Source organism: Haliaeetus albicilla, chromosome 8, assembly GCF_947461875.1.
Source record: "Haliaeetus albicilla chromosome 8, bHalAlb1.1, whole genome shotgun sequence".
NCBI lineage: Eukaryota > Metazoa > Chordata > Aves > Accipitriformes > Accipitridae > Haliaeetus > Haliaeetus albicilla.
The window spans coordinates 38,300,417-38,321,227 of NC_091490.1; the positions used below are offsets into that span (position 1 = coordinate 38,300,417).

Sequence of the window (20,811 nt, forward strand, 5' to 3'; positions counted from 1 at the left end):
GCTGAGACGGCAGCAGGAGTGGGCAGAGCCAAGAAGTACAGAAAGGGCATTGGATTGCTTGCTGAAGTTGCAGTGTCTAATATTAGCCACAGGTCATATACTTCAGAGTCCTTTCAAGAAGGACAGAGATCCAGGGACACCTTTCCTGTCTGTAATCCCCTGGAGCAGCACACTCAGTAGCAGTCCTTTGAGGTCTGTAACACAAATCCTGCCAAGCTGTACAGGGGAGACAAAATGGCTCTTGGCTACTTTGGTCTGTACTTAAAATAGGAACAAAGCTGCTCCCATGTGCCTCCCCACACAGCCTCGGATTGGGGGAGGGAGGTGCACGGCATCCAAGAGTGCTCATGGTGTCTGCATCTCTCTTTTTTCTATTACATTCACAAAGCCATAACTTTGGCTCAAGCTACTGAACTTTGGCACCAGGCAATAAGCCACCTTCTCTGGATACTCGAGGTTGGAAGGATACCCAAGGACAACGAAGTTGGGCTGATAGACAGCAAGAAAAATGTGTGAATGAGGCAGTGCAGTGGATGCTGGCAGCAGAAGGGGGTAAGTGGACTGCAGTAGGCACTGGGACATGCTGTCTCTGCACGGTGTGTCTGAGGCCCCTCATTAGAGTTTAGAAACCAAACGGGACTATAAGGGCAGACGCCTGTGTCAGAGGATTGGAGTGGAGATGGCACTGGGAAAGAGAGGAAGCAGAGCTGTATCAATGGGTCATCATCTGTCACCTAAAGGATTTGGGGCAGAGTCCAGGCAGCAGATAGCTGCTGAGAGACAGATAAGGGCGAGGGACCCAATATCCCTGAATAAAAAATTCTTGAAACAAGTGAAGAAACTGAACAGCACCAAGAGTTGAGGATGGCCTAAGTGGGAAAAAGGAAAACAGCTTAACAAAAATATCCCTACAATGGTGGTAAGAGGGAGCTGCACATTATCTTCCTAGGGAATAGTGTGATCAATAGTATTGGAATCTCTTAGGATGGTGTTGACCCTCAAAAGGGAGCTGTTATTCCAGGAAATCCATAGAAGACACTGCTTTTACAAGGATAGCCATTGGTGGATGGAGAGAGAAAGGGACCTAGAAGGTTTGTAAATGTATATCATCTCTTCCTAATCAAGACATTCTTTACATCCCACTAGCTATTCTGCATTTCAGGGTAACTAAGATGGCAGAGACCTGCTCAAAGCACTCTGAGTGCATTATGTCTAGGAGGGTGTATGAAAGAGTTTTTCTTGGTGTGTTCTTGTTGCTTATTATACTTTGTGAGAATATAAAAATAAGTCAAGGATCTAGGTATAAGTTGCTGAATTAAAGATTTTTCAATGTAACCAGAACATATGCTATATATGTCAGTGCTTCCAGTGTAAGACAGTAGCTGGTGAAACCAACTGCACTGTCAGAACGACCTGTGTGTTGTTATTTGTAAAGCTGCTGTAAGTAAAACGAAGCGCTTGCTGTTGTAATGTGCAGGCTCTGATGGCCTTTAGATGAACAGGACAGGAGACATTCACATGTGCAGTGCATTATATTATTGCATTATATTTTGTCGAACTGCAAATGGAGCCGGACTCCTTCTGGTACGCCTTAATCATGTAAATGCCCATTACCCTATTGACCCTGGCCAATGCTGAAACTGTGCCAAGTCAGGTGTAGTGAGTAGGCAGATTTGGAGGTGCCCAAGCGGAGCTAGAATTCATAGTCTCTAAAGAAGGGGTGGCCAGCAGACTTGGAACAGAGTTATCTGCTTTCTGTGAAGACATGTGAGGATTTATTTTGCATGACATAGCTAGCTGATGACATAAAGACTTTAAGACTCCTTAGCCAGTTAGGGTTAGGAGTGTTGGCATGAGTAATGTCACCAATTTAGAACAAGAGCATTTCTAGAAGAAAGGGAGGTTTGGTGCAGTTAATAATGGCTGGGCCTCCTCTTGAGAAGCAAAAATGAAGTGTTAGCCATAGTATCTATCCACTGTCACCCTCATTGCCTGTCCATAACCACATGCCTAAACATAATCTACAGGAAAGTAGATTTTTGAGTTTGTCTGCTACTGATGACTCCTTCCAAATTCCACTCTGCTTTGACAAAGAGACACAAAGTGATAATCAGAAAGGCCGGTTCAAAAGGACAGTCATGTTAGCAACAGCACCTCATCAGATTTCAGGTGTAAATAACGGCGTGCTCTTCCCTGAACTGTGTATGCAGTTCCAGTCAGACACCGTCTCACAGCATCCTCTCTTAAGATCTGAGGAACTGCAATATCTACTGAAGACAGCCTCCTCCTTTCTTCATAAACAGGATCTATTTCAGAAGTAGACGCACTAATCCCATGGATGTGCTGTATCCTCATCTTGAATTACAACGGCTTTGGGATCCTTAGGATTGAGAGGTCATGAAGAAGATGGTGGGATGAGGCGTCACGACTCAGAGTGACTTGAACGTCAGAATCCGCCTCTTTCCCACGCCGCAACCGAGGCGAGACGTGTCGGTGGGAGGACGGACTCACCTGCGGGCCTTTCTCCTTGAAGTCCGGTCACACGAAGCCCGGCTGGGTGTGCAGGGACCCTGGTTTTCCACACGAGGGTGCTGTCCACACGGGCAAAGGCCACACTGCGGGTTCTCAGCAGAGCACATCGTAACTCGGCACTGCACCAGAGACAGCCCAGGCAAACTGAGCACCGGGCCCGGCCGGAGCTGTGTTTGGACTCGTTGAACAGGATTTCAGAGGGTGACTCTTTCATCGACTGTAACCAGAGGACTTGTTCAGATGTCAACACAGTATCGTCCCACTCACAACGGGCACCTGGTGGATAAACGATCACATTTTAAAAAAACTGGTTTTCTTATTCATAAATATATTGTAACGTAAATACTAACCCGTCAGGGGTTCAGCAGCCTATGTTCTAAAATGATAAGTGATTGTTAAGTACCTCAGTTCCTAATTATTTCATGAAACAACTTGAAGAAGCCTGATATTCTATGTCCATCTTTGTGTTTCAGACCCCTTTGGATGTCTTGAGGTACACATCCCCAAAAGACTGGTACCTTTTACGGCTTCAAGGGAGCACTCTCTACAGTGGGAGTGAGGGGCAGCATTCAGCACTCACAATCATAGTTCAAAATTCACCATGATTTATACAACTGATGAGGCATGGATGGGTCATATCCCTGTGCACCAGTTCAGGGCTCCTCACCAAGGCTTTGTGTTCTGAGGTGCTTTGCTGTGTGGAGCCTTGTAGGTTTGTGCTGTGCTTTGACGATGCTGCGGGTCTGTGTGCTGGTGATGATGCAGAGACTGCTCCTCCCAAGTGGCAGGACTCATATTACACCTCTGTAACCGAGTCACAGCTAACCCAAGAAAAAAAGACACATAACGCCCTGAACGCAGCCCCTTCCTTTGCTCCAGTGGTCTTAGATGTTTTTGTTTCACCCTGTGCACGCACTGAAATGAGCAGATTTTTGCTCACAGAAGGCCCAATCCCAATCCTTTGGAAGTCAGTGGGAGTTTTTCATTGACGTCAGTGGGCTTTGGATCAGACCCAGAAAAGCTGGCTTTATAAATACAGACGCTGCAGGCCAAGCACCGTTTTAAGTTGGTTTCAGTGATGCCACACGATGAACTACAGGACCACTAGCTACACGTAGGAGCACTGGGGTCCCCCCGAGGGGCTATGATATGGCCAGAGGTTCCTGACATGACTGTAAATCCAGGGCCCTACTACCTCATGCAACTATCTTCACCGACACATTTGCCCTGATACTAATCTGTTCCTGGCAACCTGGCTACTGGAGCAGAAACTGTTTTCAAGCCATCCGTCTGGTACAAGCTTGATTGTGCATTGCTTGATTGAAACGGAGCACGTAGACTAAAATATGTAAGCAAGAAAACTACAAGTCACTGTATTTGTTTTAAAATTGTTAACATTTCTATCTGCACAGGTATTTATAACCATGCTTATCATAACCATGCTGACTACAGCTTTAGGAAAGTCTGGAAACGAAGAGCTGATGGACAGCATTTTAGTAAGATGAGAGAGAACATTCTTAAGTGCTCCAAGAATGCATTATAGCACGCTGGCAAACAATAACAGTACACATGATCTGTACTCCCGAGACTTGAAAGCAAGAATGATGGGGTGGAATTTTTTTTGGCCGATGTAACACAGGAGGACAGAATAGATCATCTTAAGGATTTTTTTTCTGGCCTTAAAATCTACACAGCTGTACCACAGTGATTCCAAAGCTGTGGTCCACAGTATTAGCTCTTTCTCCTTGTTTTGACTGAAATAACATGTACTTTAACCACTGGTTTTCAACATAAAGAGCAGCTGCAATTTGCTGAAGGCCTTTTTTTTTTTCCTCCACTTGTGAAGAAAACGCTGGGTTAAACTAAACACATTCATTGTTGGCAAAAGATGAAATGTGTAACTGCAGAAGTGGATTCTAGCATCACCCACTCAGGTGTTTATAGGCTGCTATATGTCCTGCTTGATGCATGTTTGAATTTTAGAACATAATTTTGTGTGCATGCATTCATACGTGTATTTAAAATGTATTTTTTATACAAGGGATAGAGCAGGTGCTCAGGCATGAAATTAGCAGATTTGTTGTAAAGAGCTTTAGGAGAGTAATGAAGGTAAAAGAAGAGGTTATAGGCAAAAGAAAAGGGGGGAAGCATGCACGACAAGGAAAGGAGCAGAAGTTGGTTCAGCAGGGCAGTGGCAGGGTGGCAGTCTCTTCCATCAGACTGCAAGAGGAGCAAGGGCCTTATGAAGAAGATTCATCTTATCTTTTTATCTGCAGTCATGAAAGGTGCATATAAAATAACCCTTAGGCTAGTTCATTAGCATTTCACTCTGACAGCTATAAATGGCACCGTGCAAATGGCGGTATTACGTTGCCGTGACATGTGACAGAACATGGGGTCTTCGGTGAGGTTATTTCTGCCAGGAGTCCATCTGTATCAGGGCTGCCGTGTCATTTATGTCACCTCATACATGTCCTAGCACGGCTGTCCCGTCCAGCCCTTCTCTTCCCGGAGACGGTCCTACCCTCTGGGGGAAGACGAACAGGCCAAGTTTTCCTTTGATGTGGTAACACACCCGGGGCCTTCCCGTAACCACCCGTCACCTCCCGGGTGGGTTGCTCCTGGCAAGGCTCAGACAGGCCGAAGCACTCACTCCAGGGTCCCCAGCACCTGCCTGTCCTCCCAAACCCCCTCAGTGCCCCATCCCCAGCAGCCCTGGGTGCCCCTGCTTATGGACCTCTGCCTTCGGGTGCCCACCAAAGCCCTCCCGCCTGAGGGAGAGCCCGCCCCGGGGCCCTCGGCCCAGGACTCTCCCACCCGCGGCGGCCGCCCTGAAGCCGGGGGGGCCGGGCAGAGCTGTGTGAGGAAAGGCCCGGCCTGGCCGGCGCCGGAGGGGTAGGGGGGGGGAGCAAGAGCTGCGCCCGGGCCGGCACCGCCCCGCCCCGCGGCCGCCACAGCCTCCTCGCTCCGCCCGGGGCGCGCAAGGGCCGGACGCGGCGCGGGTCTCCGGGGAGACCGGGTCGGCGCCGCCCCGGCGGGGGGAAGCTGGAGGTGAGCGGGCGGTGGGTAAAGTGACGGCGGGAGCCCGTCGAGCTGGCGGTGCCGGGAGGGTGTGTGGGGGGGGGGGGAGTCCGGAGGCGCGGGCGGGGCGGGGGCTGCCTGAAAGGATAACGGGGGAGGCGGCAGCGGCTGAGGAGGGAGGGGGTAGCGGCGCCGGGGCTGTGAGCGCTGCCCCTCGGTCTGCAGAACCCGCGGTGGGAAGGGGCTTTTGGGGAGCCAGCTCCTCATGCCGGTCCCGCCGCGGCGGAGCCGTGTTCTGAGGGGAGGGGTGCGAGGACCTGGCGCCCACCTGCCGAGGGGCACCCGGCGGGGTGGGGAGGAGGCCGGGTGGGCTCTTGGGGGCTGCGACAACCTGGAGGAGAGAAAAGTCCTTCGCGCAGCTCGCTCGGAGGAGTTTTCGCGCCGCTCGGGCAGCGCAGCCAGATCGTATGAAATCAATACAGAACGAAAGGGTTGTATTGAGCTGTCTTTGCGGTGAGGAAGGTCAGAGAAGGCGATCGTAGTGGTCCTTTTTGAGGAGCCATTCTGTCCTCCTGTAAGTAGCTCTTGGTGGAGTCTTCAGTACTTCACTCCTAACCCTTTGTATGAAAAATTCTGAAATCGAGGGAGGATTTTCTTGCTGGCAGTGAAAACTGTTCCCAGAGAAAAGGATGGCAAAGCTGGCCACGAGACTGAAAGAATAGGTTTGTGATTATGATTCTTTTTAAAAAGATTTGTGTAATGGTCAAAATTCAAGTAGTGCAAGGGAAAAAAAAAATCGTCTTGGCTTAAAGTTGCCAAAAAACCCAAACCGTATGCTTGATGGTGAATTCCACTTCTGGAATCGTTCAAAGCCAGATCAGATGGTAGGTTTTAGGAAGCACTGGCAGTTGAGTGAGACCGATAAGTCAGGTGTCAGAGCATGAGGTGTTTCCAGGATAGATAATGGTGCTTAATGTGAAGTCAGACATCTGAATTTTAGCTAGTCACATTTGAAAATGCTTGCTTATTTATCTACGTCATTTATCAGCATCTAAAGGCAATTCCTTCTTTTGCAAGTGTAATGTGAAGTTTTATGAGCTAAGTTTTGCAACAGTCAGGTGGAAGGTGTGTTTGAGAGAACAAACGTCGTGATGTTTGCCCCCCAAAGGAGCCAATCTCTCCTTCGGCCAACAGGGACAACTGGTTGTGAGATGTGAGACTGTGCTGGTGATTGATTTATCGCCAAGCTCAAGTTTATCAAGATAGTCAGGAGACTTCCAGGAGTCAGGAGACTTAAAAATGCAGAGGAGCTTTTTCATCATTTCTGTTTAATAATTAAAAAATAAAATAAAAGGAAAAAGCTTTTATGTTGTTAACCTAAGGTTGTATGTTGGAAGATAAGGACTTTGCGAGTTGCTTGTGTTCAGAGCAGCAAAGAAGCTGGCAAAATTGAAAAGTGCATCTGATGTTAAGCCAAAAGTGCTTTTGATCTAGAATCAATGCTGCTGAGTGAGGAATACCTGTTCTGGGTTATTAGCTGTTACAAACTGGTGAAATTCGTATAAAATATTAATTTTCTTAATCTAATTCCAATGTCATGTTAAAGTTATTAAGGAGATAAAGCAGAGAGTAGAGATTTCTCAGCTTGATAGCTGCTTCCAGGCAAGAAGGAAGGCAAATACCTGCAATTAAAAATGATTATTACATTGTCCTTCTGTTATAGTCCACCTAAATGCACAGAAACTGGATTTACTTTTGCAGTCTGCCACACAGGTAATTCAGAGAGACTCGGCTTTTCTGTTCACATGTGGCAAGGATTAGATTCCTGCTGCCAACTCTACAGGCTGCGCTTGAGGAACTAATGCTGTATCTCAGCTCTAATCAAAATAAAAATGTGTCTTCTGAGTTGGTGCCCTTTTCCCATGTTCTTAGTGTCTGGGGAGACCCTATTCTACCAAGAAAGACACATGAATGGTGGTGCTTGGGGATGTCTAAGCTACTGCTCTTAACCTCCCAAGCCTATGTAGGGACACTGACCTGTCTGAACTCTGAAGCTCTGACGTTGTGTACTCGTGCAGACATCATCACAGACTTAAAAATTCAGTTTTCTAGTATGCACTTTTTGAGCAGAAATAGAGCTAAAGAAAGCTTCTTTTTAAAACTTGTCCACTTGAGGGAGTTCCTTTTCTTCTCTTCATGAGGCCACCAGCTTGATGGAAGGCATTTTTATTGTAGTTTGAAGACTACTTAGAGTTTCCTGACATCCTTTTGAGTGCAGAACTTAAATGGTGTCTGGTCTGAAGGAGAGCATGAGCTCTGAAGAGTCAATATCACAACAACAGCCAATTTTTTATAGATCTGGCAGTGTTCAGTAAATACAAAAACAATTATATCAGTCATTCCTGCAATTGAGAATTTTTCTGAAAGGGAGCTGATGAGGATGTTTGATTATATTCATGACCCCAAGAGAACTCAAGAAACTAAAAGGTGTCGAGGAAGTCTGACTGCTTTCTGTCCTTTGAGATATATATGAGGAAAATTAATACTGTTTTTCTAAATTTTTATTCTGTATTATAACACCAGCTTCTATAATATTCTAAGCTCTTCCCTGCAGAGCTTTTTGGGGAAAAAAACTGCTATTGGGCTCATAGAGTGAGACAAATTTTTCTTTTCTGAAATGTTTATGGCAGAGAACGATACTTCACAGGCCAGGGAAGGAAGTGAAAGCCTCTGTAGATCATGCATTTTAGTATTCTCTGATTCTAGGAAGCGGCATATATGGGCTCGATACACAAAAATCAAACTGCAAACCAGTTTTTTCTACTTGCGAATAGTGATTATGGTAAATGAGTGTTTAGTCAGTACAGCTGCAGGTGGTAAGGCTGTAGCTATCTAGGCATACTTCTGAGCATTGCCTCATTTTCTTCCAAGGTAGTTACAACCATGGGACTTCTCTTTCTGGAGGGCACTGCACACAGAACTACTATAAAAGAGTTTGGTTTGTGACCACTGCTTGCAGCAGATTAAGTGATCTAACATCTGTTCTGTAGCAGCTGCGTTGCCATGTATCCAGGTTATGATGATTTATCAAGGCTTTGGAAGCAGTTGTTTTAAACGAAAGATGTCTCGAGGAATCTTCAGACCTTAATGCATAGCCAGTTTCCCTGCAAGAGAGTAAAATGCAGCTAGAATGTTATCGTACACTACTTTTTCAGGTCTAAGATGAGCAGGGGAAAGTTTTATAAGCTTGCTACTCACCTGTAAGAGAAATATGGGAGAAACACAGACATAGTGTCTTACGTGATGTGATGCTGAGGGTCCCTGCAAGTTGGTTCCACATGCGTACACTCAGAAATTGCTTTGGGCTGCGTATATGATATATTCAGGCTTAATTTTGTGTTTTGGGTTTTTTTTTCAGGTTCTTTTTGCAGAGGCCAGTAAGGACTTGATGACATGAATCCAGATATTTCCAGGTAAGGGTAGCATTTGGACATTTGGAGCTCAATGGAGGCGTTTTCTGCAACAGTACAGCTTGATCAGCTTGAGCTGCATTTCTGTAGAGAAAAGTAACACCTTGGCCTGCCCCAAGCCACTTGTGCTTTTCTCTTGTACCTTGCATTGAGCTTGCACAAATGATTTTGAAGCCAGGTGGTGAATTGCACTGAGGAAGCGGCGTAGGGTAAAATCAACCCCAAATAAAAAGAAAAAAAGTTTAAGTTTTAACCCAGATCTTCTCAGCCTGGTTCTCTGTGAAGCCTCATAAATTCTTGTATTGAGTACGGGGAGTTAGTGGTGGTGAACTGGGAGTGCTGGTCAGGAACGGGTGGAGGCCACGGTCTAGTCTTTGATGGCAGCGTTAGTTTACACTGGCTCTAAGTTACAAGGAACCTGTCTCAGCAGGGGAATCTTTTCACGCTGGAAAGAGCAGCAGTTTCATTTTAAGGATTGTGGTGGATCTCTCCACCCATTGATATAATCTTAAAGGAAACACATCTGTTTCTTCCCTTGCTGTGGTCGCCTGTGCTCCAGTCTTTGGCTTTGTTCGGTGAAAGCAAACTTAGAAGAAATGAGATTATAGAATCTCAAAGGACCAACATCCACAAGTCAAAACAAACAGTCTGTCTTGATTTTCTGTACTGTGGGCTGTAACTAACATGTACTTGTTCTCTGAAATGCTGAAAATTGAATCAGTATCTCACAGCACTATCTGGAAAATCACATTTTTTTAAATTTGAACTCTTTGGATGCATCCAAACATTGCTATGCCATAACAAGTACACGCTAAAATCCAATGTAAAGCAGGGAGTACAGTTTTGAATCGATTCTACTTTAGCTGTGAATTTAGAGCCTGTTTTATCAGAACAGAAGTGTAGTAAGATTTCCAGGGTCAGGATTGCTTATTGTGCTCTGTGTTTTATCTCCTGCTTGTATTTCTAATGGCTGTTCCAGATTTCTTCCCTGTAGGAGAAAACCCATGCTTTTACCTAAAGAATCTTGGCTTCCCCTTTCCCTTAATCTAATACCAGAACTTACTTAAAAATAGATTACTCTTTAGAAAGCCAAAATTGTGTAATGATTTCCTACTAGTAAAATTAATTATCCTCATTTTAGTTAATATTAATAGAGTAATTGGACACTTCAATGGAGTATGTCACAGGTTTAGAATTTATACCACCATTTTCATTGCAGTGCAACACGCTGCAGGTTGTGTTGTAAAAGCTCCAGCTAACAGAGTCTCTAGACCTGGAGTACATCTGTTAAGGAGATGTATAGGAAACTCTGCCAAGAGCTGGGGCACTGCATCCTTGCCCAGCAGGGTATAAAGCCCCAGCATACACAATGCAGGTTCTTGTCTTGTTATATTGGGTAGATCAGTTCCAGGAGCCATTATCCAGCCCAGACTGATGTCTGGTGCAAAGCTACCATAAAGGGCTTAGGTGCACAAATGTTGCTCTCCACCAGTTGCATCCTTGCCATCAAAGGAATGAGACAGAGCTACTCTCCTTGGTCTTCCTACACAGTCATGATGTGACTCAGCGGTGGTTCTGGTCTCTCATGCTGACCTTCTAGCTGCAGGCTGTTTTCTACAGATTGCTGAAATATATTGCAAGCCCTCATTCCATGTCCTTGACTGCCCTCCTCTTTTAAATAAAGGCTTTAATTTTATTGTGGGTCTCTATCGTATGCATGTATTAACCTTTAGTATATCTGTATTGAAGGTTTAATATTTAATTCCACTGGCATTCCATGGCAGGTTCTTCTTAAATAAAGAGAAATCAAATGTTGTTTTCCCAGTTTTGAAAATCCACTGAAGGCTGTTTGTTCTGTTGGGGGTAATTTTTGTGGTATATTCATGTTTACTGAGGAGTACACCTCAGCATGTTTGTCCATAATTACACAGCAGTGTCAAGTATCTAGTGCATGTTTCCCACTCCTTTTTCAAATATGCTTTAATTCTAATTAATTCAAGGGTAGCTTTCATTTGAAAAATAGTGAATAGGCTCAAAGACGACCAAGTGCAGTAATTCCATTACCTTCAAGATTGATTCAGCTTTTACTGAAATTGGTTGTGATAACAACTGGTTTCTTTGTTTTAAAAGTCACTTCCAAAAATCAAGAAATTCTTCAAATATTTTGCTTTGTGAGGTTGTTGCACAGATGGCCACAGAAACAGGTATGGCATATGCCTTCCAACCCAACAAGTGCCAAGGCTTTGAATCAAAATAGATAAGGCAAAAAAAAAAAATCTTGAAAGAGGTTAACTACAGGCTGTGTTCAGGTTATTTTTTTGTAATAAGCAGTGTTATTTTGACCCCTGGGGTACTATCGGAGCTTTTGGGGCAACTTCTTCCTTATTGTCCATCTCTCTTTCTTCATACATGTATGAAGGATGGCTTCCTTCTGGAGGACTTGAAAGTTGTTATGTCAGAGTTTGTCTTTAATGTTTTCAAAGAAAAGATCATAGGAATTTTTCTGTTTAGAGATGATACTGAAGTAAAAGCATGAAGGCAGAATTCCCAAAATAATAATTTCTATGTGATTTTTCTTGTAAAGTCACTTGTGGTGAATTGAAGTAAGGAGAAAGTGACCCTTAGTATCTGTATTTTAAAAATAAACCCTGAGCTCAGCCAGCATGAATCAGGGCTGTGCTGCGAGAGCCAGAGGTGCTGACTTTGTGCAGGAGGATCCAAATGGCTGTGGCTGTCACTCTGGCCTGCGCTGCTCAGGGCTGGCGTATTCCCCCTCTGCAGCTGATGTAGGCGTGATTGTCTCAGCTCAGGCAGGGCAGAACAACTGGCTGCAGTGAAGATAAATTAATATATGTGTTGTAGAGAGATTGTCTCAGTGTGGAATAAATGTGGTGTTTGAATTACCTGTCACAGTCCCCTCATGCCTGCAGCATAATGCAGGGACTCCTCATTAGCAGAGCAGGAGGTGGAATCTGCAGCTTAAGGAGTGACCGTGTTAATAAGAGAAGACCACCTAGGCTAAGCAATCTGAAATAAACGTTTTATCTGCATTTGACAGGATCGCTTATTAAAATGGTCCCATTGTACAAGAAATTCAGAAACCATCCTGTAACGTCAGAATTGCTGGATAAATAACACGGTGTGGTTGCAGCCTTCAATACCATGACAATTAATATACTGTCTTATAATGATTTGTTTACGTCATAGGTAAAGCTCAGATGGAGAGAGGTTCTCTTGATGTTAGATACTATTCCAGCAAAAAAGGGTACTGCCTGTTGAAAGAACTTGAGTTTTACATTCTGCTTTATAAGTTATCCATATTACAGGGCTTTTAAGTTATCTGTGCTAATCACGAATAATTCATATTCAAATTTTTTTTAAATAACCATCCTGTGGTAGATTGCATTACTCATTAAGCAGTAATGATTGTGAAACGTGACTCACAATTGTTTTAATCTGGAGAAAGGAAAATCTTTCTGCCGGTTGCCATTTCTTTCTCAGTGTTTTTAATGTATTTTGCTTCTGTGGTAATGTTGGGAATGTAGATGTTATTCTCAGATAAGGATTTAAGTTTTGTGTTTCAAAATGAAAAATATAATGAAAACATGTACTAGTATAAGAGTATTGTTTTAAAAAATCTTAATTTTAGACTAATTAAATTTCTTTTTTTTTTCTCTAATCTTTGGAACAGCCTGGAGAGTTTGTTGGAACAAATACCTGGGAAGCTGATGGAACTGTTGATACTGAAATTCAAAGCCAGCTCACACAAACTAATTAAAGCCTGTATGTTTCCTGCACGAGGGAGAACGAGCATTGTGTAAAAAGTCATGCTCTGCATCTTGTAGGTGTACTAGGTTGTAATACGGATACCTCCCTCAACTTCATGCAATTCATCCCAACTGATAGATAAGTGCTTTCCCAATCTGCATTGGCATTCAAGATGATCCAATTCCACTTTGACGTTTTATCTTTGCTAGGTCTGTGGCAGAGAAGTCATGCACTTCTGTCCCTTTGTCTTTCTTATTTATCACAACTGATTCTCTCTTTTTGACCTAAGATTAGCAGTTCAGGAGTTCAGGGCTTTGCTTAGCTGAATGCTCACAGCTGCTGGTGTGATGAATTAGAAAACATGTCTTTGGGGAAATGGCCCATTTGTGGGAGGGAGTAGGATAACCAAGTGCTTGACTCACTGCAGGGGTTGACTATACAAATAAGGAGCAATGGTGAAGCTTTGGACTGCAGGGAAGTCGGAACTCTAGATGAAACTAGGGATGAAGAGCTTCTGAGGGCTGCTACAAACTGTAGAATTAAGCACGTGGCCAGAGGTGGCAGGGCAGAAGAGGAAGATCTCTCCTGGAAGGGAACAGAAAGGCTTGCCGAGCGTGATTCTTAGAGGACAGATTAGGAGAGGGCCATCAGACCAGAACTGTACGCCTATTTAGGAATATTTATGCTTTGAAAGGACTGAAGAATCAGGTAATGCATTGGACAAGCATTGCACTGTCCCATGAGCTTCTGGGAAAGAGGCTTTATTGAGAGCTGTGTAGTATTTTAATGTGACTTGAGTATGGCTTGGAAACTTGAACCTACTACCTGCTCTTAATTTTTCCCAGTTTTTAAGTTAGAATTAAACTTTTTGAGGCCTGGTATGTGATTGTTGAGTAACAGGGGTAGAGATAATCAGTTGAAAAATTTCAGTTGGCAGTAGGAAAGATGTCTGGAGTATGTACCGTATTGAAAACTCTAGGCAAGTATTTTCTGTTTCTCCACCACCTGAACCTCCATGCACAGGACCTGGGTTGTAAGGCCAGAATTTGCCTTTGGAAGAGTTTTGAGGATCTCACAAAGTTATTGCTGCTCATGCTTAAAGTTTTGAGCCTTATTCAGTGTGTATTCTCACAGTGCATGATTCCTTTTTGTCCCTTTCTTCCAAAATCTGTGAAAATGCTTCTATTGGTGTACAGTCTGCTTGTTGGTACAGCCTTTGGGGATAAATAGCTTTTCTGCTTAGAGGGCTTTTTGGCAGTTTTTACTGTGTTTTGACTCCCTTTGAAGGAGAAGGTCTCACTAAGACTGCCTGACTCTTGCTTTGTTTGGTACTGATGAATTCAGAGAAAGGAGAGATGAGCAGTTCAGGTGGAAGTAAGCTCCCTTTTGATTTCTTTGTGTGATCTCCCAACCTGAATTCTTAGCTCACTGTGGCCTGAGGCCACTAACTTAATTTTCTTCCTCAGTTCTATCAAGTGATGTCAGCCAGTGACTGCTATTTCTGTAGAGACTGGAGGAAATAGCAGGCATTAGAAGAAAGAATGAAGGAAAAAATCCAAAGAAATTGCTGAGTAGCTCGTTTGTATTTTATAGGTGCCGCCTTCTTGCATTTTACATTTGTACTTTCTCAAGAAACACACATAGATCTGGGAATACATGTCTTAATGTATTTGCTGGTACTTTAGATGCCTCAGCTGCCTTACTTGGACACTAGTCATGTCTGATGTTCATACTAAGATGTAGTATGGTCTGTAGATTTTTTATGCAGTGATGGTAGAACATGGTGTTCTTGTGCCTCACCAAAACAATCAGCATGTGCTCTCCAGTGGTTTTTGTTGAAATTTTTTTTGTTTGTAGAGTTTGTGTTCAGTAGCAGAATACTGGTTGTTCCCAAGTGTCAGGACAACAAGGTTTATGTTATCTCACCCTGCCCTGGAAGTAATAAAGGAATGTTGCTTCATTTAATAATATAGCCATGGGGTAAGTGCCAGACAGAGCCTGCAAAGGTCTTCAGTTTTTGTCTCTGCTGCTTTTTACACTGGTAACTTAGCACTTTGTTTTTGAAACTAGTTTGACAATGGGTGCTGCAGTTCAAGCCAGGTTACTTAAGCCTTAGTAGGGAAGCATGTCCAGGTTCCTGGAGGAGGAGTATGGCAGAAACAGCCATGGTATTTCAAAATGTGCATATAATTCTTGGGTTTTTCTTAAATTACAGGAGGGTAGGTTTTGGCTTGTTCAGGGATCTGCTTGGCAGGATCTCATGGGAGACTGTCCTGACAGGCAAAGGAGCCCAGACAGCTGGTTGATCTTTCAGGACAATCTCCTCCAAGCACAAGTGTAGTTCATCCTGAAATGCAAGAAGGCAAACAAAAATGGTAGGAGGCCAGCAGGGATGAACATGGAACTGCTGATTGAGCTCAAACACAGAATGGAAGTATCAGAAAGGTGGAAGAGGGGATGGATGTCCAGGAGGAGTACAAAAGTGTTGCCTGAGCGTACAAGAATGGTGATAGGAAAGCCAAAGCTCAGCTGGAGTGAGGGATTTGAAGGGCAACCAGAAGGGCTTCTGTAAGTACACTGGCAGCAAGAGGAAGGATGAGAAAAATTTGGGCCCACTGGGCCCTCCTGACCAAAGACATGGTGAAGGCCGAGGTACTCAGTGCCTTTTCTGGCCCTGTTTTTAGCTGGTTAAACCAGTACTTTTTTTTTTTACTGAGCAAAACCTAGGAGTTGTACTCATCCACCTCAGTGAGGGATGATCAAGTGAGAACTGTCTGATTTGCATTCTGACGTAGATGAGTGGCATCAGCCTGAAAGCTGTGCTGTCGGTCATACCTGGCAGTCTGCTTGGGAGCCAAACACTCGGCAGTCAGAGCAGCCTAGCAGCAAAGGAGCTGGCAAGCGGAGCACAAGGTATGGAAGTTAGTAAGTAATTTATGCTGGGTGAGGAAGATGTTCGCTGGAGATCTAGGTAAGCAAGTTTGTCTGCTTGCTGGACTTTTATTTGCAGCTTCTAATGTTTGTTTGGGCATTTTATGCTTTTTTCTGGCACAGAAGTCTCCCAAGAGAGGGTGTATATGAAAATTATTGCCTTTGAACAGGGCAGCACATGGCGAGCCTGCACCATGAGGCTGGGGTTAATGGCGGTGAAAAGCTGAAAAGTCTAGGAACCAAGGCAGAGCAACCCAGTTCTCTCAGTGGGCTGAAAAGAGGTGTTATCTTAGTCAGGGGGTTGTGGAGGCAAATTTTGCCTTTCTGCTTTTAAAGTTAGGAGTGAAGAATCAAGCTTGTGTTGAACTAGTAGTGGAAGTAAACAAACTGTGAAAAGGTCCTTGAAAAAGTTGAAAAATTGCAAACTTAATTTATTCTTGGGTGGGCAGGAGACATGAAATAATTTGGCAGGAAATGTCAGCTGATAGATCTAAGTGAGGAGAACATCTGAAAGCCAGGAAGTTGAGGATAAACTGGTAATTGATGGAGAAACAAGGCTGCACACATAATTTCAAATTTTCAGCCAGCTTCCAAGAAGAGGATGTGAAAAACGAAGTCTGGGTGAGGAGAGTGAGCCTGGAGAACATAGTGTTGATGATTACAAAGGGAAGGAGCTTGTGGTTTTGTTTCTTTTACTACTAGTCAGAGTTGAAAAACAGTCTTATTTCACGCAAAAACAAAGGGGAGATTCTGCCAGAAGTTGTGGTTTTAGGGAAAAGACAAGGGCATTCAGAATCACAAGAGAAAGAGATGAGAAAGCTGGAGAACAGGGGAGAAATAAAGCAGAATTAGCTGCAGGTAAAAAGAGATTCATACCCAAGATTTGTACCAGAATCCATTTGTATGATTGGAGATTCTGCATCAGTTATGTCCAGAGCAAGCAGGCTTATAATAATCTGCAAAAGAAGTTCAAAGAAATGGACGTGTAGAGAGTGGTGGGTTCTGTAGGAAAGTTACTTTGACAAAGAGTGAGGAGAAAGCAGGCCAAGAGAGTGAGGTTTAATATGTGGATCATGGACTGGAACTGTAAGGAAAGATTTTGATTTGGTTTTTTGTTTTTTTTCCATGGGAGGACATTCTTAGAGAGGCATTTTTTTTTCAATTGATAAAGTTCAGTGGAGTCCCTTGGACACTGTCAATCCGTGGTTAAATTCACTTGGTGATAAGAAAAGCCTTAAAGTGGTGAAGAACCAACAGAGGGATAGGGAAAGAGAGGGATCTCAGGCAAAGGAAATGTTGTTATGGATAAGGCCAGATCAGAAAACAGGTATGACGCCAGGGTAGCTAACAGGGATGAGGAAATGGGAATGAACATATCAAAGCTGAAGTGAAATTTGAAAAGGTTAATGTATTCCCTTCAGACAGGAGACTGGAACTAGCTAATCTCCATCTCAGCATGCTGAAAATAATGATACATGTAATTAAGAATTTTGGAGCGAATTTTTATCTATAAATTTTACCAAGTCTTTAGTGACAATACTTGATATACGTTAGAAAAAAAGTATGAAAAATGTTAGAAGAAATACATGAAGAAAAAAATATCCCAGCAACTATAATCCCAGTATTGTGATCTTTAGTGTGAAGTTTTTACCAAAAAAAAGAGGACAAAAAAACCCGGGAGATTTGAGATTAAGAGATGTTAAATATAATATGGGCATTCCAAAGATAGCCTATGTCACGTTAATCTGAGCTTTCTTTGTTAAAATTCTTTATTTCTGCATAAGAGAGGTGCAGTAAACTCCATGCCTAAACTTGTAACTTCTCTTGTGTAGCTGTAACAGGTAGTTTTATTTAAAGTGGAAGACACTAGGATTATGGGAAGTATCAAATAGGTAAGAAACTGCCTAAAAGAGCTATCAGGAGAGAATTTACCCATGGAATTATTAAATAATTGATTTCTTAGCAAAGTTAGTTAAAGGTTAAAATGCATAATATGCAGTGGTAACCCAAATTCAGGAAGTACGGACCAGAGTAGGACTAGAACACAATGGCTCTTCCAATTTGAAATAACAGTAGTAACCTTTATAAATATAGAGATGACTGTTTCTTGACCCCAGCTGCTTCTTAGAAAGATAGGACAAGCCTCTCCATTTTCATCTCCAGCCTGTCAAGATTTAAGAGGCTTTTCTGGTTTTAATTATTTCAGCCATAGCCCCATGGAAGCAATAAAGCAACTTGAACCAAGAACAATGTAACTGCATCCTTATGGTGGTGTACTTCCACATTAGCTAATAATTTCCCCTGGGGCAGTACTGTGCTGCTGGTGGTTAATTAAGCCCTGGGAAAACTGGCTATACCAGGAAAGCTTCTGCAGGAATACTTGCCCTGGTTCTGGCAGCAATGTTGTTAGCATGATGCTGCATTTAAGCTAATAAGACTTGGCAGACCTAAACAGTTTGGCCCAGAGCCACTTCAGGGATGTTTGTACCTGTGGCATTGTCCACCCACAAACCTGTATAATCTACCTGCAGACAATGAACCATCTCTGGTATAATCAAGAACTGGAAAGCCTTCATATCCAGAGTAAGAGGATTGAGGTGACCTTGAATAGCACAGTGTGCAGAGTTGTGTATTTGGGGACTAATTTGTATTAAAAAAATTTGTATTAAAAAATGCTGATGTTAGCATACTAATACTAGACACTCCTCTCAGAAATCCTGTTCAGAAACAGAATCTAGTCAGAAACGGAGGAATGTGCAAAGAAAGGGTTTCTGTTTCTCTGGCTATAGCTAGCTGTATTAGCTATATACAGTATAGAGAGGTTTAGAAGCAATGGACTTGTTTAGCCTACACAGTGAACTATGAGAGAAAAGTATTGTTCTATAAACAGTAAGAACAACTTGTTTGTGGTGAAACCCGGTGTTAATGCAAAAACAAATGGCATTAAAATTTTTTATAGTGGTTATTTTGTACCCACCAGAGGGTTTAGGAATTGGCATTTCTATTATGAGCAATTGATGCAAAAACATTGAGACACCTCTCATACAGCTTGGTACCCTTATTGAATGGATTAGTGTTGCCTGTCATAGCAGAAAGCTGAAAATGGCCCAGTGAAGTCTTGGCTGTTGCCAAAACTAACAGCTTCCTGAGGTAGAGAGGAGGAGGAGACAACTTAGTGAGTTCTATGTTGGATTTTGGAAAGAAGGTGGGAGTTCTGTGCTATTGGGTTCAGAATTTCTACAGCAAAGACCAAAATTACTGTCACATCAATGTTACCAGGATCTGCTGCTCTGAGATTAAGGCAGGGAGAGGAGGGTTGGAGGAAGGAATATTAGTCAAAAAGCAAATTAAAAACTCCAGTGTAAGCTTTTTTAAAAAAAAAAAAGGACTTTTTTCTTGTTTTAAAAGCAACTTGAAAGCTCCGGTGTAACCTTTTCTTTTATTATGGATCTTACCTTAACAGTATAAGCAGTGAACACTGGCTAATGCAGTAATGTCTAGTGTAACACTGTAGATGTAAACTGCAGGGCAGATACCTACACCTAGTCTTCTTCAGTGAGAGTTCTTCACAAAGAATCGTAAGTCTTTTCTCTCTGTTTTTCCTCCACCCTTATCTCTTATATTCACGTATGTAAAGTTACATGAGTATTAATGTACCTATATATTAATGTTTAGCTTGGGAATAGGTTCTGTAAGTGAAGCTGCAGAGTAACTCTTTGAAGATGTAAGCAACAGTTCATTTTCTCGCTAAACCTGCTTAGCCATTTTACTTGTGAGACAAGGAGTAACCTTTCTAGCTAGAAGCCGTGCTTCTTCTCAAACAGTTCTGCGTTGAAAGTGAAACTGTATATAAATATGTCCCTAAGGGGTTTAAGTATAGTAGTGTTCCTTATCTATGGTTTAGGGTTCAGGGAGCCTTGCAGTGCTGCTCTCTGCTGCAGCATGCAGATACTGCAGGTGCATTCCTGCATGCCAGCACAGCAGTTTCTGCTTTCCTTGGAGCAGCTTAGTGCAGCCTGACAGCAGAGGCCTTTGTAACTCTAAGGATTCAGATAAAACCACCAAGTTGAAAAAAAAAATCATCAAGAAAGGCAAGATTTAACAAAGTAAATACAGTAGACAGGGCTGCAGGGCTGCACAACGTTCAGTTGCTTCAAGACCTTATAGCTGTGTCAATTTAAAGGAGCTTTGTTGGATTAATATATTGAGTGTCTGATCTTGTCACAGTATAGGCTCAGTAAGTGCCAAAGCTGTGTCCTCCCTGTCCCCATGGCATAGCTGTGATACTTCTCTATTCTTGATTTCATTCTTACATGTATATTCTATGACAAACTTAATGCTGTTCTTCCAGCATTTTCTATTTTGCTCACTGTTTGTGAAATCCTAATGCTGATCTGTTTAGTGTCAGGTATGGGAGAGTGTTTTGCAGTGTTGTTTTTTTCCTTTGTTCTTGCTGAACTTGTTGTGCAAGAGGCTGTCTCTCTCTTACACTTGTATTGAGAGCTGGAGGGCTTCCTCCTGTATATTATTACTAGCTACAACTAATAGCACAGGGTGCTCTGTGAGGCATAGAGAACTTTTGAGAAAGAAATGTGCCTGTTTATGCTTTTCTGTGGGTGCTCAAATGGCACTTTAGACACACCATTGTCTTCAGCTTTCCAGCTGCTTTGACGTGGTAACTTCGACTGTGTAAATTGCAGAAGATAAATATGTTGCTTCATACTGTACCCTTTTCTATATTTTTTGTGATGTGTAAAGATAGCTGCAGAGATAAAGGTATCTTCCAAGAAGGTGATCCTGACTACTTATAGTTTGCACATGAGAGTAGATTAGATAATGGCTGTTTACTTCCTTAGTGCTTTGAATCTAAAAATGTTCCCCCTAAGCAAATTGGAAGACTTATTTTATATACTCCCCACAGAGAGCCTTCAGCAGAGTTCAGCTGCTGTCCCCTACCAAGTGTGCGTTGCATCTTTTTGTGTTGCTGCCAGATAGATAGAGTTCTGGAGGGAGAATCCATGTTTGTGTAATTGCAAAGCTAGCTATTATGGCAGCTTTCCCTAGTGTGCCTGCTGTCTCTGCACTGTGT

At 43.0% G+C, this 20,811-nt stretch overlaps 1 protein-coding gene across 8 annotated transcripts in view; it reads left to right on the forward strand.

Moving 5' to 3' along the window:
- The first annotated feature begins 337 nt into the window (after positions 1-337).
- Positions 338-20,811, forward strand: part of LOC104316126 (ceramide synthase 4) — a 51,915-nt gene continuing 31,441 nt past the window's right edge. Inside the window, exons 1-2 of one of the 8 annotated variants that reach the window (XM_069789956.1) lie at positions 338-552; positions 8,972-9,026. In XM_069789956.1, the coding sequence (XP_069646057.1) occupies positions 9,007-9,026 (20 nt within the window). In that variant the 5' untranslated portion in view covers positions 338-552; positions 8,972-9,006. Of the gene's footprint in view, positions 553-5,447; positions 5,584-5,927; positions 6,128-8,971; positions 9,027-12,726; positions 12,807-15,645; positions 15,763-20,811 lie in introns of those variants that run through there. The other 7 variants (XM_069789954.1, XM_069789955.1, XM_069789960.1 and 4 more) reach the window with 7 other exon arrangements.